The 12,032-nt window shown below is 40.1% G+C and overlaps 1 protein-coding gene across 1 annotated transcript in view; it reads right to left on the reverse strand.

Moving 5' to 3' along the window:
- Nucleotides 1-998: 998 nt before the first annotated feature.
- CALCR (calcitonin receptor) overlaps nucleotides 999-12,032 on the reverse strand; it is a 68,126-nt gene continuing 57,092 nt past the window's right edge. Inside the window, exons 11-12 of the mRNA XM_066324169.1 lie at nucleotides 8,297-8,338; nucleotides 999-2,857 (exon numbers count right to left, since the gene is read on the reverse strand). Coding sequence (XP_066180266.1) covers nucleotides 2,636-2,857; nucleotides 8,297-8,338 — 264 coding nt within the window. The 3' untranslated portion in view covers nucleotides 999-2,635. The remainder of the gene's footprint in view (nucleotides 2,858-8,296; nucleotides 8,339-12,032) is intronic.

The following is a 12,032-nucleotide window of genomic DNA, read 5'->3' on the forward strand; positions in this document are numbered from 1 at the left end:
TACTGCAGAGGTGATAAATGAGGTTGCATTCCTCTTCAAATACACCTTGAATCCACTGATTCAAGCGTCAGCTCCTTCTGTACTTTTTGATACTCATTCATTAATTACATGTTTCTGCTGTTCTTGTGAAATCAGTTAGAGTCAAACCACCCTACTGTCATAATGGGAATTATTGAGGCTGTTTCAGCATTCTCAATATTACTGTCACTAGTATATGAAGCTATTTATAAAACAGAGAATTAAATGTACCTTATGTGTGCAATGATGACATTTCAAACCATCTTGAGATGAAGAAAAATAGCATTTCCCATTGGAAAATATTTTGATTAGAAATTACTCAGTAAGTACCTTTAAAACTCAGTCTTTCCTACAAAATCCAAGTGTGATGACAGCCCTAAATTCAGTGTGTATGTTATACCAAATTTTTTGTGGCTGGAAATCATCATCCTGAAAGCAAAGCTTCCATAAAGACTGACACAAGCACACGAAAGATGCAAACAATATCCTAAACCTCAGATCCCTGGATCTGGCTTTTCAGAGCACTCTACTAAACAGAGCAAGAAAGTATCAGTAGCGAAGAAAGAAAACAATCAATATAATGGTAAAGCATTTCCATTTTGTACATCCACATGAACATAACTGACTGTGAAACAACTTGCACTTACATGTTTTAAACATGTACATTATTAAACCCACCATTTTCATTAGTAAACTCTCTATATTATGCACATTTCTTTTACAATCAGGTCATTTGTGCCCTAAAGCTATTCAGAATAATACAGGTTCGTAGTAGAGCCACTTTATTGTCTTTAAGAACTGACTCCTATATTTCCTATTGTTCACTGGTGAAAGTAGAAACAGCAATGTGAGAAATACTGTTGTTTCAAAAAATAACTGTCTTTGTATTCCTTGAAATCTGAAAAATAGTTATGTGGCTTGAATAAGCACACGTGATGGTATATTGAGTGTTCTGCTGGATTGACATTGTGATAATCTGCACTGCCAGCAGAAAATCCCTTCTTGCTCCCCAGCTCCTCTTTTGTTCTACAGTGGCAGAGCCAGCAGCTTCCTCCTCAGTCTGGGGACAACATGTGCACAGCTGGTGCATGTGCTGGTGGTGAAAACATAACAGCCCCTTCCCTGCGAGGCATTGCCTCATGTATGGATAGAGTGAGTCTGGTCCCTTCTCATAGTGCTGGCTTTACAGCTACTCCTCATGAACCCATTCCTGGAAGGGACTTTTCCAGTGAGATGGTGACCCATGTAGCTAGACATGAATATTTTTCCTCCACTTAAAATCTACAAATTGAGGATAAAGCTTAGGGTCTGGTTGTGTTGGGGAAGGAAAATCAGCCTGTCTGGATACAATATTTAAAATTGGTTTCAAATCGTTGTGGAGGAAATGGCCTCATGTTTTTGAAGTCTACACTGAACTGTATTGCATAACTCATTTCTGCGCACTGAAGATGGTTGCTCATCCAAGTTAACAGGGATTTGTGTGTTAATTTAAATAGAAGCGGAAATAGATTATAAAGGTTTTTGGCAAGACTATCTAATGATTAGGAACTCAGGACAGCAACCAGATTCTAAAAAAAGATGCTTCCTGTGCTAAAATATTAGTTTCTGATTTCTTTCAGGAAATCTTTCTGATTTTCTTTCAGGGAACATTTACTGCCATGATCATCAATTTGTAACAGAGACAAGCATTCATCTAGCACTCAACTCAGAATGCTTATTAAATAAAACCATAGTTCCCCCAAAAAATTTCACGGTTTATTCAAAGTGAGAGAATTGTGTCTTAATGATGAGTTTCTGGGCAGAGTAGTAGGGTAACAATTCTTCCTATAAATAAATATTTTTGAACTAGCAGTATTGTTCAATGAAATCTATTTTGAGATGCCTTCAGGACTTGTGTCATTAAACCTGAAGAACTGATAGTTTCTCTGAGGGTGTTCGAGATCTTGGTATGCAATGACTGTTTCACCTTAATTTGCTTTATGCTCCTGCTAATGAGATGATAATATTTTGGGGTATCCTTCGAGAATGGTAATTTTTTGTGGCATTCTTTGGAAATTATCAAGATTTCAATACTTTGGAATGACTTTCTGCTGTTCATATGTTTGATTTGTCTCGCAATGTGCAAAATCTTTTAAGCAGTTATCAAGCTCATTAAAAAGGAAAAAATAAAGGACTCCAAGTCAGTTATGCTTTGTGAAAGTTGATGGTTTAAAATCTAATGTTAAAGAAAAGTACCAAAAGCAAAAAGTGCTGAAAGTTTCCAATTGCCACATGCTGGTTCTTTCTTTCCTATCTGCTATCGGCTACCTGGGGTTGTTAAAATGTCAGATGGTCACTTCATACAGCTGGCATCAGGAGATGTGGAGATTACACAGCCTGGTGGGCAGGTCCATGTTCACTCCCTGCTCCAGTGCACAGGAAAAATGCTATTCCAGGTCTGCATCACATTCCCTTTACATCATTGCTGTCAGAGGTTGATGTGGTTTGAATAGGATGTGCCCTTCTGCCTGGGCCCACACTCTGACACAGCATCTTGGATTTCCACTCTCCCACCCTTCTCCCCAGTTTTTTCACGAGCAGAACATGAAACAATGTGGCAGCAGTGGCTGGTGCTGAGCTAAGCAGATGTTTCTCCAGATTTTAGTGCAACGAGTTCAGAGTCCTCTACATATCTTCCATTTAACTGTTCATTGCTGGGGTCATGATGGTACAGGTAAACAGGGACCTCTGTGATTGACGTGGCAGTGTAGGAGGTAGATCGTGTGGAGCAGTGCTCTCGGCGCCTTTGGCCCCACTGGGTTTTGTACTGTGTCCACTGCCTCTTCAGAGCCCCTTGCACCTGTCAGACAAACACACAGGTAAGGTGAGGCAGCATATAAACCCTGTGATGGGAAGGGAAGGGAAGGGAAGGGAAGGGAAGGGAAGGGAAGGGAAGGGAAGGGAAGGGAAGGGAAGGGAAGGGAAGGGAAAGGGAAGGGAAGGGAAGGGAAGGGAAGGGAAGGGAAGGGAAGGGAAGGCTGATGCTACAGCTGGATTCTTGCCCCTGAAATGCCTAATGCATTTTGATACCTGAGGAAGCTCAGCCTTGAGTAATGAGCCTTTGCCATGAATGGCAAAGTGTAAGTACACTTCATGAGCTTGCCAAGACTAGTTGTGTGGAAAGAGTTAGAGGATGAGGACAGCTAAACAAAGATTTTGTTCTGATAATTTAAAAACAGGTTCTGCACTCACAAAATTTAAAATGGTCATAGCCCTCTGCGTGGCAGAAGATTTCAAACTTTGAACAGTAATCTGCTAGGAATAAGATATTTTATTCAACATTTACATTAAGATTGGTGTTATACGTGATACTAGGAAATTATTTAAACTATTGAGTCCTGCCAAGGAATAAGAACTTCTCCCTCTGCATGTCCATGCATGGCAGCTCTTGATAGTGTTGTGACATGAGCAGAAAGTGGGCAAATCCTGACTCTTTTTGTTTAGATCAGTGATTCTGAACAACAAAAATTGAGAATAGCAGCAGTTTGACACAATAATCTGGTGTAAATGACCCTCTCCTCCAGAGGAAGACAAGTGCAAGTGAGGCATTGAGAGGAGTCTACAACTTTTTGTGCTCCTGTGGAGGTGGGCACTGTTTGTCATCTGGAGAATGTATTGCTAGTCACCTTCTCCTAACATATAAAGAAAAAAAAAACCCTGAAGTAGCTGTGTGGAGGTTAATTAGATATCGAGTGCAGGAAAGGCATATGGTCACAATGAAACTTTAATTACTTGGGCTGTGAGCAAGCTTTACTATGCCAATATTGAGAATTAAAGTGAAATAGCTGCATGCAGGGATGTTTTATCATACTATCACCCACGTTTATTACTGAGAAAGAATTACTGGGTCAAAGACTAATGCAGTGGCAGCACTCGATACAGAAATATCACACGAGTTAAACTTTGTAAAGATTTTAGTCACTTTAAAATTGTCTTTTGATATTACAGTATGAATACTGTAGCTTTATCACCCCAGAAGCTATGCAGAGGGACTGGAAAAAAAATCTTCAGAGGTATTAGACAGTGAGTTTCCCTGTATCTTAGTGGGGTATCTAGGGCAGGTACAAGGAGGATTATACAGAAAGCTTGTCTGTGCACAGTGGCTCTGCCTGCCCCAGCCTCCTCTCCCCCACTGCACCACAATCACCAGCCACTGTGCGCTTCTGGCCTTCAAGGTGACCGTGCTTGCATTTCACATGGATGACATTCAGATTCATGTCACCATCTTTACAGTGAAGGCAGCAAGAGCCTGCTCTTAGAGTCCTTCTGTTCCCCTCCTCGCCCTCTCCTTCCCCTGCCCCCTGCACAGACCCTGAGGCTTTGGCCACTCTTGCATGGGGACAAGGGCTGCTGTGCAGGTGAGAAGCTCCTCACAAGCTCCTCAGCAGCTCTCAGCTGAACTGGAGTCTGGCAATCCACCAGGGCAACCACAGGTCTGGAGATGACAGCGTGGCTAACTGGAGAGGGAGGAACAATGTCCCTGAGTCTCACAGAGCCTGTCATGAGGAGCTTATATTTTTTTTCTTCAAAGGAGTGATGCTTACATTGTAGGTATGGTGGGCAGACAACAGACACACCCTTTCCAGTCCAGCCCATGACCAGGAGTGCCATTTTACAGGTCTAAAAGGCTCCAGCAGTGAGAGCACAAGGTCAAAGTGTCAAAGTGTCTTTTTTTTTGGTTCTCTGCTGAACTGCTTGCTTGTACAAGGATCTGGCCACATTTGAGTAATTATTACTAGTCTAGTTTTCTGCCATGATTCCAAGAATCTCAGATGATCATAACTCTTTGCCAACTAAAAGCATTCAGGCATGGATTTTAAATATGTAAGCAGCATTACTAAAAATCACATGCACAGCCACAACATATTAATGAGGGAGGAGGCAGCTGGGGACCAGGAGGCACAGGGCCTGCCATGCTTTCCACTATGAGGGCAAATAAAAGAAAGCAAAGACTGAAGCAATGAAGAGCCCAAGTTTATTTACTTTGGTCTTCAAGGCTTTAAAGGTTTTTTTGTTCTCTATTTGCCATTCACATCTCATTGGCACATAAGATACATGGCTGTTTTTTCTCCAGATAGGCTTTCCATTCTGTTGTCCAGCCTTGCAGTCTAGAAGCAATCCCTGGCTTGAAAATGTGGTCTGGTGAGCAGACTATTGCAGAGATCTTGTATCATCTGTACAAAACTGTTGCTGTTGGACAGAAAAACCATAGTGCTCCTGGATACCAACATTTTACATGAAAAGGTAAAAGAAGATTTTTTATTTCAAAAGAAAAAAATATATTGTGCCTGTGTTCTTCCAGATGAATGAAGACATTTGTACAGCTTTTTATTATTATTTTTAGATTTCTTTCTATAGATGGGCTCATGGTACTAAAGTGAGGTTAGTGAGGCAGCAGTGATGAATGCATTATAAAACAAAATAAAGTGGTTCTGAGTTTAGCATTGTTTGTCCTGGAGAAGCTTCATGTAATTCAGTCTTGAAGTTAAATGTTCCAGTAGAAAAAAGTAAATCCCACATTAGCCAAGCTTCTGCAGTACTAAAATTAATCTTCTTGCCCCACACTGAATTTTCTCGTGGGAAATAATTTTAGCCTCTATGGCAGCAGATGTATGCAGCAGCTTGGAAAAAATGTTATATCACGACTGAAGACTAGACTGTGTCTTTGTTCTATGTACTTCTGCATACACCAGGACGAGGGGAAGTTAGCTCAATTTTCTTTGTCAAACTCAGATTAGTGCTCCCTCTGAAAGGCCCTAATACAGCTTGGTATTAGTCTGTTGCTGTTTTTAATAGGTTTTGTGCCTTATATGTCTACAGATGGTGTAATGGCAGAAATAAATGGGGGAAAGGGGTCACAATCCTTTCATCCTCTCCTGGCTCAGCCCAGCCCAGCCCAGCCCACTACTCTAGTGCATATATTTTGCTGTGTGTTTATGGGTAATGTGCTGTTGCAAGCAGTACCAAATTGTCTTGAGTGTGTATTAGAGATGTGTCATCTTTAACACTGCTCACCTTAATGGGAAATTCTAAAAAAAGCTTTCCTAAATAAAATTTCCTAGAAGAAAATAATGAGAGGGTTTTTCACTACTCCTGCAACTGACAGTCTGAAAATCTGAAGCAGATGCAATGATTTTAAAAATGGGTGTAATGGTGAAAAGTACCCAAGCACCAATAAAATCACTCTCAGCTTGCCTGAGAAACCTGCATCCTCACAGTCATTAGTGTTTACTGCCTGACATTGCTCCATGCTGATGAGCTGCTCCACCAAGGAGTCATCAGTCATGCATATTGGCAAGCAGATGCCTCAGATGTATTCCTTAAGAATTGTATTCCTGGGGCTGTGAAGGTGGACATGCTCTTCTGACATTGTAGCATTGCCAAAAGTACTTTGGAATTAATGCTAGTTGATGAAACTAAGAAACAAATATACTTTAAGATACTTCATGTTTTCAGTGCATTTTATTGTGGCCTTTCCTAATTTTTAACATTGCTATAACCTTTAATCTAGACAAATCTGAGTGTTCTCATTAGAGATGGAGAAACAACTTTTGCATGAAAGCTATAAAACACTAAGAGAATTTGTTTTGCAAAATCTAATCTGAAAAAAAATGGAGGTGACACTGGTGAGAGTGGATGTTCATTGTTCAATGTTCAAGACCAGGATTTTGGTGTAACACGTTCTTTGGAGACCAGTGAGGAGACACTGCAGTACTGCTTGTACACAGTGATGCAGACATCCCTATAGGCAGAGGATGCCTCAAAAAATGCCTGACTGGTCTCTACTTTCTTCATAGCTGGTCCTCCATGTGAGAAAGTATCAGAAGTTTTTCTTTGTTTCCAGGGCATGGATATTCAGCTGTGATGACAGTAGGGCAGAAGGAGAAAGGTGATAGTAGCCTGAAGATAGTGGGGACAGAAATGTGTTAGGAAAAGAGTTGTACACGTCTTCAGCTTTGTTTAGTTGGATGCATGAAACCGTGAAGTTCTGTAGCATGATCTTTACAGCTCTCATTTCATGTTCGGTTCTGATGTGATTAGCTGCTCACATTTTGCCAATGTCTTTCATGCCTCCTGAGGAGCCACGCTGCAGAACTGCAGCTGAGGCCTCTCCTCCTTTTTATTCTTCAGTTTCTCTGTAGTTTTATACAGGCAGTCAGCCAGAGGCAAATGCACAGAGATGTCGACAAGTGCTAGCAGAATTTAATACTCTCTGCTAACCTGAATGTTATCAAATCAGCTGTGTCAATAAGATAACTTGCTTCCAGTCTCTATCTAAACATCAATGTGGTCACATCATTACATGGAATTTACTGGTTTCTACTAATATACAGGGAAAAACAGGAGCACAAATAACTCTCTAGGTGGACTTACTTAGCATTAGCATCACAAAGTTTGTTCTGTATCTAATTCATCTGCTCTGGATTGAAAATGGACTTCCTAGCTTTGCTAAGATATATGGTGTTTTATTTCACTTCAGTTGAATGCTCTTGAAGTGTTGAAAAAGGTTTTTTCTGCCAACCATCTTTGGAAAATGGCTCTCTGCATGAATTTAAATGCTTTTTGACATATTTTAACCTGCTATTTTTTGTGGGGGGGGGAAAAAAAAGTAGCAAAATGGATCTTAAACCCACTGTGGGTGTATATACATATGTATGATCCAGCTGTAAAAGAATGGAAGAGATCTTTGCCTCAAGGGTTTTTAATTCTCAATTGCTACACAAGAAACATTGACTGTGAAAAGGCCAGTGCTAATCCTCAAAGGAGTGCAAATAATTGCACTCCTCCACCTCTGACAGTGCTACCAGGGATGGATTTGCCATGGCTCTGGCCTGAGCTCCTCAATGCATTCCTCAGATAGATCCCTGAATATCTTCTCTGCTTCTTATTGAGTATTGTTGTCCTTCCTGCTGTTCTGGGACAGGAAGAGGAGTAAAGCATTTTTCTCCTTTACTTAGACCTCAAACTTGCAGATAGCAGGGCAAGAATGTCATGTTGTACCTCATTAGGTGCCATGTGCCTTGTAATGATAACACACCTGATTAATCTGCTCAGAGGTATTCCAGTCACACTCTGCAGAGACCTGTCAGAAATGCACACCCATTGCTTGTGTGTAGAGAGTAAAAGCCACTTGGTGTGGCTTCAAAGTCTATAATGTGACATGTTCATATCTGCATTGAGGAAAAACAGGATGTCTATTTTACAAGTTCTGCTCATTCTCTGCATTTCATGTACTCACCTCACCATTGAAGAAGCAGAATATGGTAGCCACAAGTAAGCCCTCAGAGAAGAAAAAGAAAAGAGTTTAGGCATCAGAATATATAGACTTCATAATATTTTGGAAATTTGGACTTGATCCATACAAGATAAAAACAGTAATCTACTTCCTCTGCATCACAGACACTCCCCATCTTTCACAGATATGCTACTAAATGGATTTTTTGTCTTTTTATAATTTTTTACCATTTCCCCCCCAATATTGCTAGATTTTATAGCTTAGCTGTTATAGCTATGAAGTTATTTATATATAAGAGATGTAGAGAAGGAAAATAAAAGGTAGGTATAGATTTGGGTTACAGAGGAGAGCCACACTGCCACTGATTTTGTTGAAGAGATGGTAGAGGAATTTTGTCCCATATGTTGCCCCTCATTCATCAGAGTGTAGATATCCAGTCAAAAGTGTCAGACACAGAGAATCCAGCTGTCCCAGGAAGGCTTTAAATTGAAGTCTATGTCAGGGTAAGTGAACTGCTATGTTGGGCATCACAATGGATGGAGATGATATGAGAAGGAAGAGGTGTAAGTGGCCAGAAAAAGGAAAAAAAAACCCAGCTCATGAAGTAGAAGGTAGAGAGGGAGAAAAAAAAGAGATACTGCACCTCATAGCTTGGTTGTAAGTGGCTTCAAGTTAACTTCATCATCACCACAGTTGTTCATATAGCATTATATCACTGCTATAAGATTAAACAGGGCCAAGGCAGGAATATGAGATGGGAGAGTGTGAAATTAATAAGAGAGAAAATTCTTGCACAGAGAGCCTGCCATTCAGGATTATGTGGTTACACTGGTCCATGTCCTAGCTGCGCTCGCTTTTATTAAAATAGCATTACATAGCATTACTGGGAGCCAAATGCCTTCATTTTAAATTACTTAAAGCAGTTATTATGAACTAAATGTATGGCAGTTTGTGAAATTGAGGGAAAAACTGCAATGCAGATGATGTTCCCAAGGGCTGTTCTGAAGAGCTTTACAGCTGTACCTTTTCTATAAAACCTTCATTTAAATGATTACCGGTTGAATTGTAGATTATGCTTTGCAAAATGCCTTGGACTCTCAGATGTATATTTTGCACCACAAACAGGATAAGCAGTAACTTTTTAACAAAATGCTTATATACAGATACACAGGCTGGTTTGGACAACTGCTGGCCACTTCAATATTGACAATTATTTCTCTCTAATAGATTTTTCTCTGATGCAGAATTTGTAATTTGACATAAATTCAAATATCACCATGAAACAGCATGTAGGAGGAGGACAAAGGTAGACATAGTGAGGAAAAAAAAGTTTCTTTTTATATCTTGGCAATACAGTGAATATTCTCAAAAAACCCAAATCCCAGCATGCAGTAAGCAATACGCAATAGCTTGTCCATAAGTTTTGGGCTGAGAAGCTCCAGAAGTTCCAATAAAACCTTACAACTCTAAAGCAGGGCTTCAGCCAGACCAGACACTCCTACATCAAACTTTTTGCAAGGGTAGAAAATGGGCCAGTTCCTTGCAGCTTATACCAACCCTGTTTGTGCTGTGTGTGCTGCAGGAATGGGCACAGCTGGGCAAAACCTCTGCTCTTGAATTGCACTGTGCACCCCTGCAGCAGGGTCTGCTGTTGTGCTAAATGTGGTTTCACTAACAGCAGTCAGCCACCATGGCAAACCAGATGGATCTGGAGTTCCTCTGGGAGCAGGGATGCTCAGTGGACAGTACATGAGGCATGGAAAATCAGAAGATAGCAGTGGGAGAGAAAGAAGCAGAGAAATTTTTTCAACTTTGTTCTTCAGTGAGAGTGTTTAGGTGGAATGTGGGAACCTCAGTTCACCTAAGGACAGAAATTGAACCTGAACTATTGAAGCGAAGCCATTTTCCAATTCTGTTCCTGTATGGTTTTGGAATTCTGTTACATCCTGCAATTGCTCCACTTTTCTGTTATTCTGGAGTGTAGTTCCTTAACTAATGTTTTCTCCAGTCAGCTTCTGACAGAAAAGCTAAAGAGGAAGGTGGAGTGATGCCTCACATCCCTTTCAGTTTCTCTTCTAGTTTATAGAGAGCTGAAAGCACACCTGGCATCTTGTTATTTTGAGACCATGCATGTAGTACATGTTCTGGCTGAAGAAATTATCTTCTCTAGTCTGTTCCATGCATATCCCATTGCTCTTCTTCCACCTGCCATGGCCCTCTGAACTCCGCCATCTCATTTTCTATTATTTCTATTTCTATTTCTATTTCTATTTCTATTTCTATTTCTATTTCTATTTCTATTTCTATTTTGTTTTCCATTTCTTCTTTTTATGCATAAAGTTTTGCCCATAGTGCAGAGGACCATTGTTATCTTCAGCTGTAAAGCTCCAGAGGTATCAGTAGCAGTCACCAGCCCCAGGAGGGCTTGGGATGACCATAATTCTACAGTGGATCTATTAAAACATGTAACAGACTATACGTAGGTTAATTATTTAATTTAAGGCCCATGGGTTATTTCTCATATCTCTTTTACTCATATCTTCCAAATCTAACTGCCACTGGTTTTCGCTCAGGATACAATTCTAGCTGAGGAGGAGATGTCTAAGTCAATTATATCTCTCTGCCACTGTGTGGAGTTGTTAAACTAACCTGTGATATATTGTCTGCTCCCAGCAAGATAACCTTGGCTATGGTGTTGAAAGAGGAAATGAAGAATATATTTATTTTAAGATGAGGGCCTTTAATGACTTCTTCTGAAAGTATTTCTGAAACTATGTGAAGAACAAATGAATATGGCTTTGAGCTGAATCATGCCATAGGCATTGTCCAGAGACAGCAGCTCTCAGACCTTCGCATACCTTATTAACACTGTAGTGAGTCTTCTCCAGTGTTTAAGTGACTATACTGGTCTAAGTAAATTCTTTGCTTGACAGGTATTTGATTTTTATCTAGAAGACATGAGTGTCTTGAAGAGAAGTTTGAGTAATTTGCTCAGGTTAAAAATAAATAAATAAAACCTTGCCTATGCAGATACTGCAAATTTACATAGATTTGTCATACCTCTTTTAATTTTTTTATTTGAGCTTATGCTTCCATTCAACTAAGAAAGCATGTATAGATATACTTATTCCTACTGTTCCTGACCATGTCCAGGGCCCTAGTTTCTGTCCTAATAAACTATACACTGTGTTGCTGTTAAGATTTTAGTAGGGTTATATATTCATTATTGATGGTAAAAGATAATGTATAGGTGGCCATAATATAAAAATCAGTTTTTGATTCTCTCTGCAGATGTTCCATGTCCATTCACTTCTCACTTCTGGAGCTGAATGGACAGAAAAAAAATAAGAAAAGAAAAGCATGGCTGAGGTTGTTCATAGAAGTACATCCCATTCCCACCTCTCTCATTCTAAAAAGTTTTGAGAAAAACAGCAGTGCATTTCTCACCACCTTAATTTACAGCACACTCACACAGCACCTCTGAGGTAAATAACTGGATTATGAATTGTTAATTTATGTTACATGAAAAAAGAAAGCAAAGCACAGAATGTGTCTGTGCAGTTTCTGCTGCCACTGAGGTGGGGAGATTGTCATGAGGAGTGCTGAAGATGGCAGCCCACCTGCTGCAAAATGATAGAGACATCCCATCAGCCAAAGCTCATGCTTTGCTTCTTCTCCTGCTCTCTATGAGGGTTTCATTATCGTCATTTTTTGCATGAAATTTTCACATAAAAGTGCC

Source organism: Sylvia atricapilla, chromosome 1 (genome assembly GCF_009819655.1).
Source record: "Sylvia atricapilla isolate bSylAtr1 chromosome 1, bSylAtr1.pri, whole genome shotgun sequence".
Taxonomy (NCBI): Eukaryota; Metazoa; Chordata; class Aves; order Passeriformes; family Sylviidae; genus Sylvia; species Sylvia atricapilla.